Source organism: Myxocyprinus asiaticus, chromosome 40 (genome assembly GCF_019703515.2).
Source record: "Myxocyprinus asiaticus isolate MX2 ecotype Aquarium Trade chromosome 40, UBuf_Myxa_2, whole genome shotgun sequence".
Classification (NCBI taxonomy): domain Eukaryota; kingdom Metazoa; phylum Chordata; class Actinopteri; order Cypriniformes; family Catostomidae; genus Myxocyprinus; species Myxocyprinus asiaticus.
This window is the reverse complement of record NC_059383.1, coordinates 7,141,447-7,166,580: the sequence shown is the minus strand read 5'-3', so window position 1 is coordinate 7,166,580 and position 25,134 is coordinate 7,141,447. Positions and strand designations below refer to the sequence as shown.

The window sequence follows — 25,134 nt, the reverse complement described above, 5'->3', positions numbered from 1 at the left end:
ACTTTAGTCTATTTCAGAGTTTCAGCAAAGGGGAACACTATCAGTGAATAATAAATTACAATTTGCTCTGTTCTTCACACAAAGATATCGTACGGCTTCAGAAGACTTGGAATATAACAACCTACTTTTATGATTTTTTCATTTTTTTTTTTGTCAATTTTGGAGCTCGACAACCCCAGTCCCCATTTGCTTCCATTGTAGGAAAAAGATCAACAATAACTATCTGCTGAATTTCTCCTTTTGTGTTTCACGGAAGAAAGAAAGTCAAACAGGTTTGGAACAACATTAGGGTTAATGATTGTGATGAATGATGAACTTTCAATTTAGGTGAACTATTTTAACTACTTTAAGACAGGGAATTAATTGTAGCATGACAGAGCTTTCCGGAGAGAGGATAAATCCTCATGAGACTGGACTAACCTCTCTCTCCTTCTCCTTCAGCTCAGCCTCTGTCTCCTTCACTTTGTTCACAAACATATGCCTCATCTCCTCTTCCTTCCGCTGCAGGTCTCCAAGAAACTCCTTCCTTTTGGCTTCATATGTCTCCTGAAGACTGTAGAGAAGTCATATACACAAAGATTATATTGCTTTTGACTGGGCAAATTCACACGTGGAGATGTACTCGCTTCACTTTGAGTCGAAGCCTTAGTGTCTCTTCTAAGAAACTAGATCTAGACCAAAGAAATCAGTTTCACATGCAGATAATGTAGCAGCAATCCACCTGAATGGCTGGCTGTCTGGGTCGGTGTCTTTAAAGCCCATCTCCTCTAGTTTACAGCGTCTGTAGAGTTCGTAGTGTCTAGCGTGAGTCTGCTCTCTCAGATCCTCCATGTTCACTCTGATCAACATCTCCCGCAGCTTTACGAAGTCACAGTGACTCTCGTTCTCCACTGCAACACACACACATGACCACTGTCAATTCACGTAGCCAATGTGACCGTGACCGCTATTGACAGTTCACATCTAGTTTTCACTGCAGTGTAAAATACAAGACCACCCATTCAGTTTGAGCCCTGTACTTTAATCCAGTGGTTCTCGACTGTCGGGTCATGATGACCCAAAATGGGTCACAGGCCTGAACCGATAGGTTCACAGACAGCTAAAAACAGTGAAAAATGCAAATAATAACATGTAACTAAACATATGATTGTGCAAAGTTAAGACAGCAAAATAAATAGGCTTGTCAACTTTAAAAAAAGAACGAGAAAGTGCTTTCACATCTTTTGTTGTTGACTTCAACGGTCATGTGTACAATCAAGCTCTTGAGAATAAAAAGAGCTGAACATGTCAAACAATTAAGGCAAATGAAAGAGCTGTCAAGTTAGATATGAAAGACTGATTTTGGAGAAAATAAAGCCACTGTCTTCACAGGAAGATTCACCCAGGATAATGAGCAAACATCAAATCAGAATCTTGGATCAGTGGCTATGAGATAACGTTACCTTTGGGAGTGGGGAAATTATTTAAATGACAGAACTGTGCACAGTTTATAATGCTTGATATGTTACGCAGAACGAGCATCCTCTCGGTTAAAGTATCATGCATACTGTATTTTTGGACCATTAAGGTTTGCTGCATTGTGGCATGATTTTCCAGACAATTAAGCACATTTCCTTATGTATTACATTAATGTGTCTTGACATTTTACTTATAGTTAAGAAAAAAATAAAAAAAATAATTGTTTTTGTAATTTGATTAATTTTGTATTATTTAATTACTTTAAAATAAACAATGTTTTGGTAACACTTTACAATAAGGTTCCATTTGTTAACATTATTTGATGCATTACATATCATGAACAAACAATTAACAAAATTTGTACAGCATTTATTAATCTTTGTTAATGTTAGTTAATAAAAATACAATTGTTTATTATTAGTTCATGTTAGCTCATAGTGCATTAACAAATGTTAACAAATACAACTTTTGATTTTAAAAAAATATTAGTATATGTTGACTTTGCCAGTTTGAACCAGTCTGGCCATTCTCTGTTGACCTCTCTCATCAACAAGGTGTTTCCATCTGCAGAACTGCCGCTCACTGGATGTTTTTTGTTTTTGGCACCATTCTGAGTAAATTCTAGAGACTGTTGTGTGTGAATATCCCAGGAGATCAGCAGTTACAGAAATACTCAAACCAGCCCGTCTGGCACCAAAGAATCTGAATGGTGCCAAAAACAAAAACCAATAATCCTCTCAGCAGTCCGAATTGTCCTTACTGAAGTGCAGAGGACAGACTCAATGACTGCTGAGTAGAACTGTATCAGCAGCGTCTGTGGCAGGTTGAACTTCCTCAGCTGGCGAAGGAAGTACAACCTCTGCTGGGCCTTTTTCACAATGGAGTCAATGTGTCTCCCACTTCAGGTCCTGTGAGATGGTGGTGCCCAGGAACCTGAATGACTCCACTGCTGCCACAGTGCTGTTTAGAATGGTGAGGTGGGGTGTTCAGTGTTGGGGTGTTCCTCCTAAAGTCCACAATCACCTTCACCGTTTTGAGCGTGTTCAGTTCAAGGTTGTTTTGACTGCACCAGACAGCCAGCTGTTCAACCTCCCTTCTGTATGCAGACTCATCGTAATCTCGCATGAGGCCGATGACAGTGGTGTCGTCTGCAAACTTCAGGAGCTTGACAGAGGGGTCCTTGGCGATGCAGCCATTGGTGTAGAGGGAGAAGAGTAGTGGGGAGAGCACACATCCCTGGAGGGCACCAGTGCTGATTGTACAGGTGCTGGAAGTGAGTTTCCCCTGTCTCACAAGCTGCTTCCTGTCCCTCAGAAAGCTGGTAATCCACTGACGGATAGACATGGGAACAGAGAGTTGGTGTAATTTATTCTGGGATGATGATGTTGAAAGCCGAACTGAAGTCCACAAAAAGGATCCTTGTATATGTCCCTGGTCTGTCCAGATGTTGCAGGATATGATGCAATCCCATGTTGACTGCATCATCCACAGACCTGTTTGCTCGATAAGCAAATTAAAGGGGATCTAGAAAGGGTGGGCCTTTCAAATGATTTCATGACCACAGACGTCAGGGCGACAGGTCTGTAGTCATTAAGTCCTGTGATTTTTGGTTTCTTTGGGACAGGAATAATGATTGAGCATTTGAAGCAGCATGGGACTTCACACTGCTCCAGTTATCTTTTGAAGATCTGTGTGAAGATGGGGGCCAGCTGGTTAGCACAGGATCGAAGACACGCTGGTGAGATGCCATCTGGGCATGAAGATTTCCTCATCTTTTGTTTCTGAAAGACCAGGCTCACATCATCTTCACAGATCTTAAGTGCAGGTTGAGTAGCAGGAGGGGGGTTTCAGGAGGTGTTGATGTTTGTGTGAAGTGAAGGTCAGAGCGGGTGTGGGGTGTGAGACTGGGCCTTTCAAATCTGCAGTTGAATATGCATCCTTTATTGTTGTGTAACAATGATCCAGTATGTTCCTGTCTCTGGTGGGGCATGTAATGTGCTGTTTGTATTTGGGCAGTTCATGTGTGAGATTTGCTTTCTTAAAATCCCCAAGAATAATAATAACTGAGTCCGGGTATTGTTGTTCTGTGTCTGTGATTTGATCAGTCAGCTGTTGCAGCGATGTGTTCACACACGCGTTTGGCGTGAAATACACACTCACCAGAATAAACGAGGAAAACTCCCGCGGCGAGTAGAAAGGCTTACAGTTAATAAAGAGCGCTTCCAAATTAGGACAGCATAACCTCTTTAACGTTGTTACATCTGTACACCAACTTTCATTGATGTAAAAGCATGTTCCACCGCCTCTCGTTTTCCCCGTTAACTCCACGATGTGATCCGCTCTGAACAGCTGAAAGCCTGGCAGATGTAACGCTCTGTCCGGAATGGCTTCACTCAGCCAGGTTTCTGTGAAGCACAAGGCAGCAGAGTTTGCAAAGTCCTTGTTTGTACGGGTGAGGAGATGTAGTTCATCCGTTTTTTTAGGAAGAGAGCGGAGATTCGCTAGATGAATGCTCGGCAGCGCTGTTCAAAATCCGCGCCGACGAAGCCTGACCAGCGTGCCTGCTCATCTCCCTCACCTGCATCTCATAGAGCGTTTAAACAACACAGCTGCATCTCTGACTAAAATGTCCAGCAAAATGTCTGAATATTCAAAAACCGGGAAAAGGTTGTCTGGTATATGCTGCCAAATGTTCAGCAGTTCGTCCCCTGACTGGAAACATATTACTAAACACAGGACAAACAAACAAAAACAACAAAAGAACTGAAGAGCTACACACCGAGGCGGCCATCCACGGCGCCATCTTGATGATCTAAAGCCCCTATACAGTACTGTGCAAAAGTTTTAGGCACTTAAGATGTTTCACAAAACATTTGTCATAAGATGGTTATTTATATCTTCAGCTTTAGTGTGTCAATAGGAAATATAAATGTTAGACTCCAAAACATTACTTTTGCAAATAGAAAAGATTAGAATAGAAGAACAGGGAGCCCTGCAATAGATGTCATGGCACCCACAAAGCCCCCCACTGAACATCGTGTCAGTCTGAGATTACATAAAGAGACAGAAGCAATTGAGACAGCCTAAATAGATAGAAGAACTGTGGCAAATTCTCCAAGAAGCTTGGAACATCCTATCTGCCAACAACCAAGAAAAACTGTGTCCAGGTGTACCTAGGAGAATTGGTGGAGTTTTAAAGGTAAAGGTGGTCACACTGAATATTGATTTTTTTATGTTTACTGGACTTTGTATGACGTTAATTGATAAATGAAAACTAATTATTTCACTATTTTTGAAGACATCCTCACTAAGTGCCTAAAACTTTTGCACAGTACTGTATAATATATATATATATATATATATATATATATATATATATATATATATATATATATATATATATATATATATATTATATATATATATGCTACATTTAAAATATAATATTTTTAAAATGTAATATAACTTGTTTCACACACACACTCTCACATACAACAGATAAATTAGGTACTATTCACATTAAACATGTTATATGAGTCTTCAGTGTTTTCAGTTGTTGGCGCGTTCTAAGATTTGAAACAATCGTTTTTTATGAAGGTATGTACACCGGCACCGCCCAGCTATGTCTCCGGAGGCTGCTCAAATTTCTGCCTATGCAACTCACATAGATTTCCATTAAACTCGACTCAAATCATTATCACAGGATTTTATTATTTACTCTAGCCATACTGGATGATATATTGTGTATATGTATCTTTCATATAGCCTACACAATGTATTTTCAGTTACAAGTATGTTACAAGTACACAATGTATTTTGAGTTACACCAGTTTCATACACTAACCTGCAAACTCATCAACATCACTTTGTTCATTCTTGAAGAAGTACAAAAACTCTAACTTTTGTGTGTCTCTGCACTGCACCTGCCAACTGCACCACATAAACACGTGCTTCTCGTCCGGTGTGCAGCCACCTTTACACTGTTACACATGATTATAGATTGTCCAAACAAAGTTTTGCCGCTTGATACACGGTAAGCCAATGCTTTTACCCTTTTAATTAATTGTCAAGAAAATAATGTCAAGAAAAACATGCCTTTTTTTTTAATTAAGATTTTAATATGTTATTTGGGGTTCACTCATAATATTAGTACAGTTTTTACAAAACAGTCATATACTTGTAAAACATGATCATTTTCCACCCTTATTCTGACCCTCTGTCAGAAACGCTATGTTCTGGTGCTGCTTCTCCCTTAAGACTTGTGAATGCCCACCGTTATGATTGGCTCTCTGTTCTTGATTGACAGGCTCTCTCTCATTGCCATCTCACTGTTCACCGGTACTGGGCGGGGCTACAGAGGTGATAAGGTAAAGTAGGCATTGATGTGTTGTTGTGGAGGTGGTCAGATGCAAATGTCTACCACAGTGTGACATCACAATGTGAAGGAAGAAGAGAACGAGTCGTTTTGGCAGGTCAGTTTCAACAAATGCTCTTTTTGCAGTGAGGAGGAAGTTTTGAGTTCTGAAACTTACAGGATATTTTTATAGCCCAATAAACTCTTATATGACCAAAGATCTAGGAAAATGTAATTCATCATCATGACCCCTTTAATGGTCCTAAAACTAGGCTTCATGTTCTTTAAGTAAAATATAATTTATCATTTCTTTCTTTTGATTTCAAGGTGAAATATGACAACAACATTTTCTTAACAGGTTGCAATAAGTGTGTGTCCATTTGGACTTGATTGGACACTTTCTCACAGTTAAAGCATTTCCTGTCTGTAGAGTGATATTAGTGGGAGAGAATTCACAATGATGGAGGAGGAAGACAATGTGTACAAATAACGTGTATCATTTAAGAGCAGACAAGCCAGCTTTTTGGTGACAGACCAATTTCGGTGTAACAGTTAAGTTGGTGAGGCAGACAACATCAGGTTGAGAGTTTTGTTAATACCGTAACGAACTGTAACATGTGACTGTAAAAAACATTACACAACAAAACACATTATTTCATGTCTATTATTAATAAGGAAGAATAGCTCTCATCTGGAATGGATGTTCTGCTTCAATCAAATTCCCCATTTGAGGGCCTGAGAGCAGTTTACTGACCCTTGAATAAATGGCCCCTGGGACCACCGTCCCCAACACACAGGCCAAAAATAGCAGAGAGAAAACAAATACCAGCAGTCTCCCATCTGTCATACTGTCTGGACATCACACTTCAGCAGAGAGTGCTATGACATTTATAAAACCATTGGCTTGGCAAACCAACGCAGCTTTTAGCTTAAAGATCAAATGGCGAAAAGAAAAAGTCTAGTGAAACTTTTTTTTTTATCACAATGTTATTTTGTTTTCCACTTTTAAGAGGAATTGATGCACAGATCAGTAATTAGCATGATATACTGTAGATATGGATAAATACTATGGGGTCAAAAAGTCAGAGACCATTTAGTGAAAATGCTTCTATTTTGTATTCTTATCTAATTAAATACAACAAATTTCATTGCAAATTATGTTATTAGCATTTTGTTTATGAATAATATTTTACATTTTCCTAAAATTTTATTTTCATGTTTAACTGAAAAAAAAAAACAAACAAAAAAAACATTTTCAATGTGGTTTCAGACTATTGGACCCCAATGCACAGGCTGCTATTTTATCTAAATCTAAGTTTGAATGTAATTTTGGAAGTAATTTGGATGTGATATGCGTTCGAGTGAATTTGGCCAGCAATAAAACCTTCGGCAATGTCATATTCCTTTCCCTCTTTTTCACTACCTAAAATTTAAGCACTAATGTAACAAAATGAAAAGGAATGTGCATTATGTTTGTGATTTTTGCATTATCATATATTTATCATTCTTATTTTGCAACAGAATGATGGAAAATATAGTTCTGATGCACAAGCCTGTCGCCTCATAAACCGGCTAAATGAGTAGCGATATCACGATTCTTCATCAACAGGACCAAAAATGAATACAAATAAAACAGTGTAGTGCAAATTACGGGGGGTCCAGGAGGGTCTCAGATTCCCTGAATGCAACTGGAGACCCCCTGGAAAGCCAATTTATGCATTCTTGGGGGATCTCATTTAAAATCGTGCGATTAATTAAATATGACAATTAACTTTTTAACACTGTAGTAATACATATATTCAATTTAACATCAAAATGTTACATTTTGTTCGGAGTGATTTACTAAAACCTGACCTGAAACGGAGCGGGACTTGCTAAGCAGCACAGAGCCACGTAACGTTTCTTTTTTACAAAAAGTTACGGAAAAGTACTTCCAAGGTCAAAGTTAAGAGGAAGAGGCTGCTCAAATGTGCATACAGTCATTTTCCAACATTTTAAAAAGGTTATTAATTTACATTTTAACTGTAATTTTTCACATGGTTCATTTAAACATGTCATTAGTATTATGTTTTTTATTAGTTTTTTTTTCTTTTCTCCCCAATTTGGAATACCCAATTGCCAATGCGCTCTAAGTCCTCATGGTGGTGTAGTGACTCACCTCAATCCGGGTGATGGAGGACGAATCTCAGTTGCCTCCGCGTCTGAGACAGTCAATCTGCGCATCTTATCACATGGCTTGTTGAGCGCGTTACCGCGGAGACATAGTGCGTGTGGAGGCTTCACGCTATTCTCCACTCAGCACGCCCTGGATTCAAACTCGCGACTCCAGGGGTGGTCAATATTTGCTGAGCTACCCAGGCCCCAGTATTATGTTGTTTAATGTCCATGTAAATTATTTTTACAGATTTTTTTTTTTTGTGGTGGGGGGGGATTTCATGGAATGATTTATTGATTTTAGTGTGATCAGTGGTGTGCTGTATGTTTTGTGATGCTATTCACACCATCTTAGAAAATGTATCTTTTAAGAGAATTTGTCTTGCTTCGTTCGTAAAACAAAATAAAATAATAAAATAAAGAACAACAGTCAAGCTGTCATTTATAAATAAAAAACAATGTCAAGATGTTAAAAATTTTTTACCATCAGCTTTTATGGGCGAAAACTGAATTGAAAATTTTACTATTTTGTAAGTCTGAAAATCAAATTATTTTAAGAATGACCCAGCTACTCTCAGATGTTGTATGAGGAAGTCCCTTGGCATCATGCCAACACTTACATCATTACTATAACAACAGATGTAGATACACTGGATATTGACTACACTATCTGAACAAACAGATCTGATTTCATCACAAAATGACAGTGCAAAGCAAACACTCAGTCCTAAATGACCAGATTTGAAAAACAAATCACATTTATATGCAGTGTAAACAAAGCCATTGAGCCTTTATGAAACAAACTGCTATTTTCATTCCTTAAACAGCTCGACAAGGAACATATCTTTCACGAAGCACGAGTCTCTTCTCAAGCTGGACGAGCAATTAAAGTGGAAAACATTCATGGTTAATGACATGGCCTTATCTGCGGCAGAGCTCTCTCGCTCACATCTGAGAGAACACAACATAATTAGCTGCCGTCTAGAGTGGTATTTAACACTGCTTTGATTGATGGGATTGTTTTCACATGAAAGGCATCGTAAAAACCTTTCAACCAGCGTCCTCAAGGGCATGAAGAGATGGAGGAAAATGATGAACAGAGTTAAAATAGAAGTCCCAGTGTGGTTGCCATATCCCACCAGCCCCTCTAGCATGATGCTCTCCAGTGGCAGAGTAATGCTCAGCTGAAGTACCCACAACAACAGACAAAACTGCAAGAATGTGAACAGAATGTGATAATGTCTTTTCTGTTATATTCAAATCTAGGGTATGCTTTGTTTTTCGGCATGTACTGTAATGTTTGCATACAGTCGAGTGTTCTAGCCTTTCAAAGAATAATAAGGTTCAAAACAGTGTTACTATGAATGCAAACTTTAATACAGTGAAAAAGACACTCTATTAGCATAACATAAATGTGTATATATAAATGAATAAAAATTTCCAACATTCTTTTGAATATCCATGTACTAAAATAAAATATTTGATGCCATGAGTGTACCTTCATTTACTATTACTATTATTTTGAAGGGCCATGGAAAATGAAGCAATGTGATAACAATTTTACCTGGTCGCAAAAAGTAGTCCGTTAATTTACCTGATGAACTTTCACCTTTTGTTGACCCTTTATGCTTCAGTTAATGTGTGCTTCTAAATCACTTGCACCTTTATTAGCAACTGACACATAAGTGCCAGCTTTACATGTCATACATTCTGCTTCCCCCGGATCTCGACCTGGACGAAAGCATGGGAATTTTTTGTGCAAATCTTCTGAAACTTGCACTTTCATTTGGGCATTGTATCCACTCAACTGTCATTTGCTGCTACTGTCAAGCTACTGTTTGATACCAAACACAACAGCGCTTCACGAGTTCGCGGAGAGATTGACAGGCAGGAATTTGCAACTATAATGCAACTAAAGCTGAATCCCGGACATTTTCACAAATTTAGAAATCCCGGCCGGACACTTTTTTAAGGTCCAAAAAAAGAGGACATGTCTGGGAAAAAGAGGAAGTATGGTCACCCTAATTTTATTGTAGTGTGTGTAAAGAGCTCAAGGGGCTGCATCTGTAACTGATGGCAGGCTGCTGGGTTTGGAGAGGGGCATGTCACGGTTCGGTCTTCTCGAACCGCGACATGGGATCGTGGATGTTTGTATCGCGATTTAGGTTGCTGTTCGCGTATCGTTACAGCCCTACAAAATACCATAATTACTAGAGTTGGTGTTCCTATGATAAAACCCTGGCTTTTTTTTCAGGAATATTTTGAAATATCTTGTGACTCTTACCTTGAACTACACCCCATGGGTACTGCCTGGCCCTCACCGTCTTATTCCCCACCTTCACCTCCTCTACACTGCCCACCACAGCAAACGGAAGATGAGCCTAGAATAAAGAAGTAAAAGGTTACTGGACATAACTTCAGTCTTCAGCAGGCATGATCAGATATCCCTTCCTCTGGTTGCTACTTAAACAAAGCATTTAACTATGGGCACTTTTGGCCCTGTAGAAAAGAAATTCAAGAAAACACTCTCTTAAAGAACTTTCACACTCAATTAGTTTATTTCACCTGTCTGCAAAAATGTTTCAACAGTGGATATACATGCATCACAGGATATCACAGGATGTCATTTTTGTGAAACGTCACAAACATTTCCACCACTTCCCAAATGATGTTTGTATTCTTTGTGACAATATTCTGTTTTAAACATGTTTTAAACATTTTTTTGGAATTAAATGGCTGGTTCTAGTTGCCGGCTAGAGAAATAAAGACTGACTAAAAGAATAAAGGTCCGTTCACACCAAGAATGATAACCATGACTGTTATGATAACTATATTAGTGTCCACACCGACGGATGATAACGTTCTGCTTATTCTAAGCGTGTGCTGCAGTTTTGTTCACAGTAAATAAAATGGATGTAGATGAACTGCTAATGCTCTACATTTCGCAAAGTAACCAAAAGAAAAACAGACAGATAAAACTTCAAAGGAGAACAAGACAATGTTGGCGACATTAACGCTGGATACCTAAGGTCATTTTTGGTACCAGCTTGCGTTAGCTTTTCATTATCTCATCTCTGTTAATACTGAAGAAGAATGCAGAAGAAACATTGCCGGTTCTTGAGCTGGAGTATCCATTTCGTTTTGCAATTGTTATAATAAGTGACGATCTGGTGCTGGAGTGTGTTATTTTGAATGTTATGAAGAATGCATGTTGCAGCTCGAGTCCTTTAAATCATCAGCTTTTTCATCAGCTGAAAAAATCCCTCTGAAATTGATCCCAAGGATATCGCTCCTCAGTGACGTTATCATAATAGTTTTTGGTGTGAACGGCCCTTAAGTCAGAGGGACTGGCTGAAAGAATGAGAGGGAGAGACTGAAAGACTGAAAGAGAGTGAGCATCTTAAAGCATATTAAAGGCATATGTGGGTTTGTTTACATTAGAATTTTTTCTACAGTAGAAGTTTGAATTGTGAATAGTTGAACATTGCGTCAATGCAAGTCTATGGTATATTTTCCATTTTTGATTGTCCGTTGTATGAAAACTGTAAGTCCGATCAGTTAGAAAAGATATAGCAACACAGTCTGTAGGTCTGTGTATGTAGCTATAAAGCTCTAGGACAAGTTACTGTTCCTTTTTTGGTCTCACAATAATAATAAGCCAAAATAGTAGAACAGTAAGTTGGCTTGTCAAGCCAACATAATAAAATATTTTCCACACTTTTCGACAAAATTACAGCTAGACTGAAATGACACACAATAAAAATATTCTGGTTAAGTTACTTTAATGTCTCATATTTCATTTCAAGCATGCTCTTCACTGACACTGGTCTCCTTGGTAACCGTAAACTAACTTTTGAAAATTGGCTGCTAAATTGTTGTTTGTGTTGGAAGTGAACTTGGGGACAGTCATAATTTGTGTAAAAATAGCTTTAAATAATTTTCACAAAATAAATATTGAAACTGACTGAATATTGAAGTCTGGGACAAGGATAAAACAATACAATCTATATATAAAAGGCATTTGAAAAGTAGTGAAAATGAATGAAGAAGGCCTGGTAAAAAGTTTTCAAGATAGTTTGAATGAGACCTTCAAATAACAAAAAGAAAAAAGCTGAAATATGCTAGTTTTAATAAAAGTCAACCCATAAGACACGAAGAAACACCCTTAAATATGACAATGTGAAAAGCTTTGTGCATCTGAACACTAAAACTGATCCAGCACAGAGGAAGTGAACTTCTTGTGTGTCAGATCTGAATAGATAGTCTTAAAGAGCTCTTTCACACTATGATGTGATTCATTTATCACCCACTTGAGTTGACCAGTAATCCAATCAATTTCCTCAATGCATCATTCAAACACCTGCTCAAGATCCTCCGTCTGCCTTTCTGAGGCATTCTTAATGTATCCAGCGCCTTGATGAGCTTTTAACACAGACGTAGTAGTCATTTAGTAGACACTTTTATCCAAAGTGACAGTTAAGCTGTATCAACAGCATTTGTGGCATGCTGACAGTTACCACAAAATCATTTCAACCCATCCCTCACAGCAAGTATCACAGGTACAGTAAGGTAACTTACAATGGAAGAGGGCAAAGTTGATAAATAAAAGTTACAATACACAGTTTTGGAATTATAGCCAAAAGACAAAGTTATATCCAATCTTTCAACTCATGCCATGACTATGTAAACCCAGTGATCCAAGGAACTTTTGCAAAGCATGCACAAGGACGCCAGAAAGGGGCTGTTTACATGGATCAACCTGCAAGAATTACATCAGTGATGAAGTTCACTCACCTAGAACAGTAGTCCCACCAATAAAAGGACGATTAAGTCAACTTCACTGCTCAAAATAAAATACATAATACATTATGGAAGAACTTAGTGCTTTAACAAAAATATAAGCTTTACATTACTGATTTTCAATGCACAAAGTGCAAAGTCCCATTTCTTTTACCTTTGTAAGTATAAACTTTTTTTTTTGTTTTTTTTGAATGGAGAGACAAGTCGAAATTATTGTGGTAATCGACAGCATGCGACAAATGCTGCTGATACAGCTTAACTTGTATTGAACCCCGAACATTCCTTGAAGTCCCTTGTTCAAGGGTACAGTGGTGATAACTCAAAGCTCGCCTCTTTTGCAGGGCTCAAACTAGCAACTTTCACAGCCCTTAACTTCAGCCACTATAACAAGCAACAAAGATGTACACAGCTGTATTCATTGCTGGTTTAGGAATGGGATATTAGTTTGCTCTTCGTTGTGTAAATAAGCTTAAGGCTGCTGAATCACAAAATTGGTATTCTTTGAATTCTACCAAAAGGCTAACATAGCAAGACAAAACCAGGTAAAGTGAGGTCAGGTAAAGATATCTGTTCTCACAAACAACTAATGATCCAGCTATCTGTTCTCCAAGAATAACAGATTAATTGCTGAATAAGCAATGATGAAATACAAAGTGCCCTATTGATGCTTTACAGATCTTTCCCATGTGACTTGCTTTGAAAAGCTTTTAAAGAGAGAAACAAACAAATCTGTAGACACTGAATGAAAGCGAGCCCTACATGGTTGCTCATGTCACTTAACTGATCAATGAACTTTTCCTTTTCACCATCTGCATATATTAAAAGCCAGCCAGATCTCATGGAAATGGTGTGAAAACTGTTGCAACAAGTGTTGTCACAATACCAAAATTTCAGTAGTCGGTAGCGATACCAGTGAAATTTCATGGTTCTCGATACCAATTTCGATACCACAGCAAAAATATGCTAATGTGGTAATGTGCTATTGAACACAATCCTTTAGCCTATTTAAAATTTAATTTCAGTGTATATAATAAATCAAAAGAAATACATCTTTCCTTCAAGTGTTTCTCAATTAAGTATGCATTGTTTAAGTGTTTTTTAAAGGTGCCCTCATTAACTTTTTCCCCATTAAAAAAAAGTTTAACTCCTATAGAAATTAACTGTAATTTTGAAACGTATAAAATCATGAGCACTAACATGAGATGAGGACTCTAGTCATATCAATAACCTCATAAAAGCCCTCATGGGTGCTGGCATTTTAGGATCACGTGACCAGCTGAATACTACTCGCTTTATCTCAGTACAATGGCATCTGTAACTGAAAACTATTGATTTTGATTGATGCAGCATCCAGGCCACTAGGTGTCACTGTAAGTCCAAGATGACACCAACAAAAAGTTACTGGAAGAGTGCACCTTTAAGTAGGGCTCTACTGAAATCTGTTTTATTTTTTCCTAAATACTGTTGTCCTTTTTTTTTATGTTTTAATTTAATTTCATCATCCAAATGGTGTCTAATCAAATTAAGTCTTAATTTTTAAAAAGTGGAAATAGAACAATTACATAGTATTGCATTTTTTTTTTTTTTTTACAAAATTGTATTCAGTACAACAACACTCCTGCTTGTGATAGATTGCGTTACTATTATTATTTAATAGTCATTATTTATTATTAAATCACAGGGAATATTAAATTTTACTATACAGTTGTAATTATTTCTGTTGCAATTTCTTCAATTTCAGGTGTCTAGCTTTTATTTTGAATCTTCCTTTTATTTAGTGGTTTTTGACAGAAGCTTCAATTCTCCGGATAAACAGTTCGCTACACGGCACATTGTGATCGTGAAAGCGCAAATGCTGTGATTTAATTATATACACCGATCAGCCACAACATTAAAACCACCTGCCTAATATTGTGTAGGTCTCCCTCGTGCCGCCAAAACAATGCCAACCCGCATTTCAGAATAGCATTTTGAGATGCTATTCTTCTCACCACAATTGTACAGAGTGGTTATCTGAGTTACTGTAGACTTTGTCAGTTCGAACCAGTCTGGCCATTCTCTGTTGACCGCTCTCATCAACAAGGCATTTCTGTCCACAGAACTGCCGCTCACTGTATGTTTGTTGTTTTTGGCACCATTCTGAGTAAATTTTAGAGACCAGATCAGCAGTTACAGAAATACTCAAACCAGCCCATCTGGCACCAACAATCATGCCATGCTCTAAATCACTGAGATCAAATTTTTTCCCCATTCTGATGGATGATGTGAACATTAAAGTGCACCTATTATGGTTTTTAAACGTGCCTAATTTTGTTTTAAAGGTCTCATACAATAGATTTACATGCATCCAATGTCAAAAAACACTTTAATTTGCTCATAATTTAAATTGCAGCATTACCTTTTTTTTCCCAGTGTCAAAAACTACTCCTTCAATGATCCATTCCAAAGGATTCATTCTAAACTCCTCCCTTCAGAAAGCCTACTCTGCTCTGATTGGTCAGATGTCCTAGTCTGTTGTGATTGGTCTACTGCTTACAGCGCGTGTCGGAAAGGAAACGCCCACTACCATATCCGAGTTTCAGCTCCGTCTGAAAAAACGTCTGTTTTACCTTACCAATTTGAGCATGAGTCCGACAGTGATACAATGGAAGATCAACCCAAATGCACTGGCTGTACACGTAAACAGACCAGAGGCGGGTTTTTTGTTACCAAATTACGTATTTTAGTACAGGAAGTAAGTCTGGAATTACTAACGACTCGTTTCAGGTGTTCAGAATCAGTTCTTTCTTTGGATGTCAATAACTCCATATTTCGTGCAGTTTGATTTGTGAAACTTTGCAGACTTTTTACATTCACAAACAGCTATATAACACACTACATAAAGGTAATATTTGAAAAACCATAATAGGTGCTCTTTAACTGAAGCTCCTGACCCGTTTCTGCATGATTTTATGCACTGATGCCACACGACTGTCTGATTAGATAATCGCATGGATGATTGTTAGTGCCAGATGGGCTGATTTGTGTATTTCTGTAACTGCTGATCTCCTGTGATTTTCACACGCAACAGTCTCTAGAATTTACTCTGAATGGTGCCAAAAACAAAAAACATCCAGTGAGCCAAACTGGTTCAAACTGAAAGTCTACAGTAACTCAGATAACCGCTCTGTACAATTTTGGTGAGAAGAATAGCATCTCAGAATGCTATTCTGAGATGCAGGTTGGTGCTGTTTTGGCAGCAAAAGGGGGACCTACACAGTATTAGACAGGTGGTTTTAATGTTGTGGCTGATCGGTGTAGTCTACAGTACATGTGGTGTGCACTTCACAGTGGTTTAGTGCTCTGCTATATCATCTCATACAACACAAATTATTCTCAATGTCTGTGGAGTTCCCAGTGTATGAGCAGTCGGCTTCACACATTCATTTAAAGCATGCAGCTCGAATGCAGACTAAGATTACAGCCCTTCGCAGTTTAATAATCACACTAGGACATAACACGACTTTAATTTGATTAATTGTCCATTTGAGTGTAAAAGGAGTAACAGAGCACATGCTCGAATAAGCATGTGAGCATTTAAAAACAGTCGCGTGTTAGAGAGACAACGCCCTGGGACCAAATTAAGTCGGTGCTCGGTACTACCAGTACTGCAGAAACTCTGGTATCATGACATCTTTTTTATTTTAGTATCAACTTGGTACCGAAGTACCAGTATTTTTGACATCACTAGTGGAGACATTTTTGCTAAAACATACTATGTGGTTCCTTTTTTTTTTTCTCCCCTTTTCTCCCCAATTTGGAATGCCCAATTCCCAATGCGCTCTAAGTCCTCATGTTGGTGTGGTGACTCGCCTCAATCCAGGTGGCGGAGGACATATCTCAGTTGCCTCCGCATCCGAGACCATCAATCCACGCATCTTATCACGTGGCTTGTTGAGCACGTGAGTCACACAGCACGCCCTGGATTTGAACTCACGTCTCCAGGGGTGGTAGTCAGCATCTTTACACGCTGAGCTACCCAGGCCCCTACTATGTGGTTCCTTACAAATAGCGTGGCAGTTCCGAGGTAAAATGTCCACTGTGTGGTGCTAAAAGTAGGGGAGGGTCAAAATATAGATTTTACGATGTGTTGTGATCTTCATTTGAATGATCGCGATATCGGTTCTTAAATCCCAAGGTCAATCTTTTACTCTGTGCACAACCCTCCACTACAATGAGAGGAAATCACTTGCATTTGCAACCAAATTTCACGCTACGTGGCTAAAATGTACATACTTGGCAACTGACTGGTAAATTTTTAAATTTCACTCACCAGTAATTGTGTAGTTTAGTCATGAAGTATTCAGCAGCGAGATCCTTTCACATCGTATTGAGAGTAAAAGTCGTTCCATGTAATTTGTTTCCAAAGATGAGATCCACACAACCCATTTGTCATTGAATAATGTCTCTTTTAATAATCTTTCTGTTCTTTACAGTCAGTTGTTGATCAAAAACAACAACAACAAAACATTTAATTGTAAGCATGCATAGCACAGATGAGATAAAGCCGTTCGAGTCTCTTATTAAAATGCGCGCATTTACAGACGCTCTTTACAGAGATGCCAGTTTTCTTAAGAGACAGAACTGGTTTTAGCACGTGCAATGTAAATACTTGTAAATAGTACAAATTATGAAATGTAACAATAAATATGTAACAAAAAATTATATATTACACTATATGGCCAAAAGTTTGTGGACACCCCCTTCTAATTAACAAATTTGGTTACTCCATTAAATCCAGTAAAAGAAAAATCTGAATGTTTCTTTATGTAATGGCTTGGGCTTTGTGTGCTTCCAAATTTGTGGCAACTGTTTGGGGATAGCCCTTTTCTGTTCCAACATGACTATGCCCCTGTGAACAAAGTTAGGTCCATAAAGAAATGGTTTACTGTGTCTGGCGTGGAAGAAATTGACTGGCCTGCATAAAGCCCAGACCTGAACCCCACTGATCACTTTTGGGGTGAACTGGAACAGCAACTGTAAGTCAGGCCCCATCGACCAACATCAGTTCCTGACTTCACTGATAGCCTTGTGTCTGAATGAGATCAAATCCCTGCAGCCTTGTTACTACATACAGTGTAGTGGAAAGCCTTCCCAAAAGAGTGGATGCTGTTATTACAGCAAACGGGGAAATTGATGCCTAAGGTTTTGAAATCAAATGTCCATCAAGCACATATGGTGTCTACAAACTTTTGGCCATATAGTGTATTTATTGTTTGAATAAATGTATTTGTTCATTTTTAAAAAGCCAAAATGTGACCAAAAAATATTTGATGAAAAAGTAATAAATTATAATAAGTAAAATTAATATTTCCTGATGTACCAAGTTTGAAGGTCCCCTTCATAATTAACAGCATTAACTGAGCAAGAATTTCTTTCATATGTAAGCAAAAGGGACATTATAAATTAAATAAACCCATATGAATTGATATAGAATCGAATCAAAATCGGAATGGAATTGAGAGATTGTGAATAGTGGTCAACCGATATGGGTTTTTAAATGGCCGATGCTAATATCCAGAGATCAGGGTGTCCGATAGGCCGATACAATGCCGAAATGTCACAATTTAAAGTATTTCGATATCTATATAATTGCAGATGGTATATGATATTAGTTTTATTGATATTTGCCTTATATCATTAGAAAAGTTAAAGGGAACTGTTGAGGAGAGACTGTTAGAATACATGCTTTAGAGGAACATTTATAAGCGTTCCACAGGATGCTGGATCAGCTGAAGTTGTGTGAGGTTGGTTTATTACATCTGTTTCAACGAGATATGTGCATATTTGCAGACGGTACAGCTGAAGTCAGAAGTTTATATACACCTTAGCCAAATACATTTAAACTCAGTTTTTCACAATTCCCGACATTTAATTGAAGAAAACATTCCCTGTCTTAGTCAGTTAGGACCACTACTTTATTTTAAGAATGTGAAATGTCAGAATAATAGCAGAGAGAATGATTTATTTCAGCTTTTATTTCTTTCATCACATTCCCAGTGGGTCAGAAGTTCATATACAACTTGTTAGTATTTGGTAGCATTGCCTTTAAATTGTTTAACTTGGGTCAAATGTTTTGGGTAACCTTCCACAAGTTTCTCACAGTAAGTTAGCTGGAATTCTGGCCCATTCCTCCAGACAGAACTGGAGTAACTGAGTCAGGTTTGTAGGCCTCCTTGCTCGCACACGCTTTTTCAGTTCTGCCCACAAATGTTCTATCAGATTGAGGACAGGGCTTTGTGAAGGTCTCTCCAATCCCTTGACTTTGATGTCCTTAAGCCATTTTGCCACAACTTTGGAGGTATGCTTGGGGTCACTGTCCATTTGGAAGACCCATTTGTGACTGAGCTTTAACTTCATGGCTGATGTCTTGAGATGTTGCTTCAATATATCCACATAATTTTCCTTCCTCATGATGCCATCTATTTGTGAAGTGCACCAGTCCCTCCTGCAGCAAAGCACACCCACAACATTATGCTGCCACCCCCATGCTTCATGGTTGGGATGGTGTTCTTCAGCTTGCAAGCCTCACCCTTTTTCCTCCAAACATAACGATGGTCATTATGGCCAAAAAGTAACATTTTTGTTTCATCAGACCAGAGGAAATTTATCCAAAAAGTAAGATCTTTGTCCCCATGTGCACTTGAAAACTGAAGTCTGGCTTTTTTATAGCGGTTTTGGATCATTGGCTTCTTCCTTGCTGAGCAGTCTTTCAGGTTATGTCGATATAGGACTCATTTTACTGTAGATATAGATACTTGTCTACCTGTTTTCTACAGCATCTTCACAAGGTCCTTTGCTGATGTTCTGGGATTGATTTGCACTTTTTGCACCAAACTATGTTCATCTCTAGAAGACAGAATGCGTCTCCTTCCTGAGCGGTATGATGGCTGCCTGGTCCCATGGTGTTTATACTTGTGTACTATTGTTTGTACAGATGAACGTGGTACCTTCAGGAGTTTGGAAATTGCTCCCAAGGATGAACCAGACTTGTGGAGGTCCACAATTTTTTTTTTCTGAGGTCTTGGCTGATTTCTTTTGATTTTCCCATGAGGTCAAGCATTGAGGCATTGAATTTGAAGGTAGGCCTTCAAATACATCCATAGGTACACCTCCAATTCAGTACACCTCCAATCAGAAGCTTATCGGCTAACTGTCTAAAGGCTTGATGTCATTTTCTGGAATTTGCCAAGCTGCTTAAAGGCACAGTTAACTTAGCATATGTAAACTTCTGACCCAATGGAATTGTGATATAGTCAATTAAAAGTGAAACAATCTGTCTGAAAACAATCGTTGGAAAAATTACTTGTGTCATGCACAAAGTGGACATCCTAAATGACTTGCCAAAACTATAGTTTGCTAATATTAAATCTGAGGAGTGGTTAAAAAAAAAAAAGAGTTTTAATGAGATATTAGTGTTATTGACATTTTTATCATTATACAAGACAGTTAAAAGTTACAGGGAACTGTTGAGGAGAGAGAGGGAGAATGAAACAGGCGAGCACTTTAACATTATGAGCTCAAACGCATCTCCTGCGGCTCTGATATGCGGACCGCACACCGGTCTATTATTGTAGTAACACGATGGCACGTAACAACAAAATGAACTGTGACTGTTCATTTACATGTCTCAGTCGTTTCACATGCAAGCAAGTCAGAATATCGGCCGATTTATTGGCCTCTGCGATATATCGGTCGACCACTAGTGAATCGGAATGGAATCAGGAAATCTGTAACAATACCCAGCCTTAGCTAAAAGAGTTAAATGTTCTCCCAAACAGATGAGGTTTTCAATGCTCAATCGAATTTTTAAATAATCAAAACCGACCTCTCTACCCTAAACCTTACACCTAATCCTAACTGACGGTGTCAGAAAAAGCAAATGTGACAAAAAAACTAACTACTGAAGCAACCAAATCATTCTGTGGTGCTTCTTTGACACTTTCAGCTCACGTGTCGACTCCCATGTTCTCCAGGACTCGTACCTCGTTCCTTTGCAAGTGCAACGCTCTATCAGTTGAGCTAATGCACAATTTGATCACACTCCAATAAGCTTATAAATGTAGTTGGCTATCTAATGCAAATGTTAAAATGTAATCGCATTACTTTTAGGGTGTGAAAAAGTGCTTTCATGTCATAAAATAACATTGTGTGAGGAAGAGGCCTAAAAGTAAGTGTTTATGAACTGATAATCTGCCATTTACTCGTGATCTGTGTGAAAGTGAATAAAAGTCTTTGTTGTTGAAGCACCTTTATTGTTAATTTCACTAGGAAACTGCCGCAATACGTATTAATGACAAACAGCTATATGATACAATACACCGATGTTCAATAAAGTTAAATTAATAATAATTTAAAAAAAAGTCAGTTAGTCAGCCTAACTATAGACCATATACGCTTGACAAACATTAACATATAATGTGCAGTCATGTGTGTGTGTGTGTGTTACAGCTGCTTTGAACACATCTTATCCAATCGCAATTCAGTGTCAGAACTTTCTGTTTATAATACAAATTTAAATAAATGCAATGAATTCCCATTCTTTAATTTCAAATTTTACAAGTATGGTTTGTGTGTATAAGACTCACGTTCATGGAGGAGTTGATCTCTGTGACGGCTTCATCATCTGTGGGAAATTGGTAGATCTGAACACCGTTACTAACCAGCTCACTCATGATTTTGATTTTGAACTTGTGTAGCTCGCTCTTGGAAATTGTGTCAGCTTTAGCGATAATAGGGATGATGTTCACCTAAAAAGACAAAATCACAATATATCATATATGTTTACATTCTAATTCCACATCAGAAGCTTGCAAGCTTGCAGTTAGATAATAGATGAGTTCTCTGTTGGGTTTTTGTGCTTGAGTGGAATTATGGTTTGGATTCAACATGCAATTAAAGGACCTGTGCTAAATAACAGTAGTAATAAATTAAATATTTTTCTCTTACAGAGATTCTTAAATGAGCTAACAACCATCGACCATAACTTTAAAGGCATGTGTTCTATTGTTCCAAACACATACTGTATGATTTACTTTCTTTCTGTGGAAAAGTTTTGTTTATACTGAAAAGCTCTAAACACGGGCAGCTTGTAAGAAATGAGACGTATAGTGTGAGGTCACGGGGGCCCTGAGGTTGCATCATTATATTATTACTGCACCATCTGTGCTCTGTGCGTCACCTGAAAAAACAGAAACCCCCACCTCTATTCTCCTTCACTCTATTACTCTCTGATGAAAAGAAAAACTGATTGGCTCTTTTTCCACCAGCAGACAGAAGAAGGTTACACCCACTGTCCTACATTTTCACACATTTAAGGATTATCAATACAATCATCAGTACAGTAATAATGACAAATGCTCACACAAAGGCAAAGGCTGACAAAAAAAGCCTGTCATTTATTTATCTTTAACTATCTTTAACTGTGCAATATCTAGCATTTGAAAACTGCTGTTTGATATCATACACTATTTGGCAATTCAATAATATTGTACATAATTTGGCATTTTAAAGGAATAGTTCACCCAAAAATTATTGTTAAAAAGTAGCTCATGTGACTTGTGCGTCATATTCCAGGTCTTCTAAAAGCATGTGATAGGTTTGGATAAGAAACAACCTGAAATGTAAGTTATTTTTCAGTGAAAATCTTGAAGTCAGAAACCGTCAGATATAACTCTGTGTCAAAAGTTTATTTCCATTATATCATCAAAATGTTGTTAAATAAATTAATTCATTAACCAACTTGAAACCATTTATTAATCAAATGAAAATATAACAATTATTTTCAACATAATATTGTATTATTTTTTTTTATCAAATGAAGTGCTTATATACAGAACCTCACAGCACAATCCAAAATACAACACTGGAATTATATTTTGTCAAATAAAGTACTGCATAACAGAGCATCACAGATGTTAGATACTGCTTAAATATAATAATTACTATTGATTTATTATTAGTAGTAGTAGTAGTAGTATTACAGTGACTATTACATAACTTTACAGTAGTGATATATTTCTGTCTAACTTTTTTCATTTAAATTTAGCTTTTATTTTGACTGCGCTTTTATTTTGAAGTGTTTCTGTGTTGTGACGGTAGCTTTTCAGTCCGGAAAAGCCAATCGCTACGTGACTCAAAGTGATTATTAAAACGCAAGAGGTTGCTATTTAATTAAATAAGTATGTACTCTGTTTGTGCCTCGTGCTACAGCGTGAATTTGCGCTCTGTTCACAGTCATCTGCTACAAACAGAGTGTGCAATGCTCATGCCGGTGTTTTTCATGTATGAGCCAAGGAGGAGCTTTAAGAGTTATGAACAGCTGGCACTGGCACAACACTGTCTCAACACTGTCTCCACACATTCATAATCGCTCACATTTGAAGCGCCCCTCACATGCAAACTAAATATTTATCTCATTAAATCGCAGCTTTTGCTGTTAAATAATCACACTAGGACATGATGTGAATTTAATTTGAGCACTGAATGTTTACATAATGACATTCGTACGTCAGATGGTATCGGAGCATTTTTACGAGCACAAGTACATGACTGCGGTATTCCAATACCAGTGTCATATCAGGACATCCCAACCTGAAACATATATAATTTTTTGGGAAAATTCTGACGTCGGTATCCGATATATTGGTTTAGGGTGATAAATATCGTACAATAAATGTCCTTTTGATAGTATTGTGTGATCTTGCATGAGCATTTGGAAAATGTCATGCAATATTTGGCATTTTGATAATACCATTTCATATTTGACATTTTAAAGGAATAGTTCCCCCAAAAATTATCGTAAAACTAGTCCATGGAAATCGTGCGTCATATTCCAGGTCTTCTAAAGGCTCAAAGGTTTTGACTAGAAACAACCTGAAATTTAAATTATTTTTTCAGTGAAAATCTTGACATCTGTAACCGATATATCGGTTCAGGCCGATAAATATCACACAATAAATGGCCTTTTTTTTTTTTTTAATCCCCTTTTCTCCCCAATTTTGGAATGCCCAATTCACACTACTTAGTAGGTCCTCATGGTGGCGCGGTTACTCATCTCAATCCGGGTGGCAGAGGACAAGTCTCATTTGCCTCCGATTCTGAGACGTGGCTTGCTGTGCATGACGGAGGCTCATGCTACTCTCTGCGATCCATTCACAACTTACCACTTGTCCCATTGAGAGCGAGAACCACTTAACTGTGACCACGAGGAGGTTACCCCATGTGACTCTACCCTCCCTAGCAACTGGGACAATTAGGTTGCTTAGGAGACCTGGCTGGAGTCACTCAGCACACCCTGGATTCGAATTTTATTTCTCTCTTCCAAAAATTTTTCTTCTCTCTTCCAAAATGTTTTTTTTTCTCTCTTCAAAATGTTTTTTTCTCTCTTCAAAAATTTGTGTTTTTCTCTCATCAAATGTTTTTTTTCTCTCTTCAAAATTTTTTTTTTCTCTCTTCAAAAAAATGCATGCGGTACCAACCTTGGCCACCAGGTGCCACTATCAGTAAACATGTAATCTTATGCTTTTAATGCTTTCTCTGTTGATATATAGCTGAATAATACATTTATTATTTATTTAAGGGTTTGCAAACCTTAATCAAGACAAAATCAGGTTACATATGTTTGATATGGCATTCGTTGTCGTGTAACAACTGGAGTTATTTTTTGGTTTGAAATTGTTGGTCTTTCTAAACCATCTATGCCGTTTGCTCAGTGTTACATGGTGGAAGCGAAGGAATGTATTGAGGAAAACGGGAAACATGGGGAAATTATTATTATGTCTGTCCTTTTGAAGTGTTAATATTGTTGTAAGTAATCTAATTTCTAAACGAAAAGATCATTTATAAATTAAATCCTCGCGACTGAACGGGGATGGCATGTGCAGACTTTCATGGTGGAATTTAATTATAATAATATATTTTAATATAACAATTTGTCTATGCTTTTAAAACACACAGTCTACTGCAGAAGTGAAGAGTTCCAGATGAAGAATGTCAAATAAATATCCAAATATTGTTGGTCTGTCTAAACATGTGCTAGACAGTTACGCCGATGTAAAATGCTCATCCCAAACAAATTGGTGAGGAATCACCTATAGTATCGCTCCCCGGGTTCCGCCAGGGGGAAGAATAGTAGGCTACACACACACCTGTTTTGTATTAGCAGTATGAGTGTGAAGCTATAAAATTATAATGATTTCTGTTGTGGATGGGGTGGTTTTGGTACTGCAAATTTTGCCGGAGGTGCCGTGCCGGGACGTGGGCTGGCTGTTATTGCAAAAACGCTGTGAGTAAATTGGGAGGGGTTATTTGCAACTTCGGGGTAATCT

The 25,134-nt window shown here is 37.9% G+C and overlaps 1 protein-coding gene across 3 annotated transcripts in view; it reads right to left on the bottom strand.

Annotated features, from left to right (window-relative positions):
* LOC127430420 (septin-8-A-like) overlaps positions 1–25,134 on the bottom strand; it is a 69,411-nt gene that overhangs the window by 17,673 nt on the left and 26,604 nt on the right. For all 3 annotated transcript variants that reach the window (XM_051680173.1, XM_051680174.1, XM_051680175.1), the window contains exons 5-8: positions 21,394–21,555; positions 10,251–10,347; positions 722–890; positions 421–553 (exon numbers count right to left, since the gene is read on the bottom strand). In XM_051680173.1, the coding sequence (XP_051536133.1) occupies positions 421–553; positions 722–890; positions 10,251–10,347; positions 21,394–21,555 (561 nt within the window). The remainder of the gene's footprint in view (positions 1–420; positions 554–721; positions 891–10,250; positions 10,348–21,393; positions 21,556–25,134) is intronic.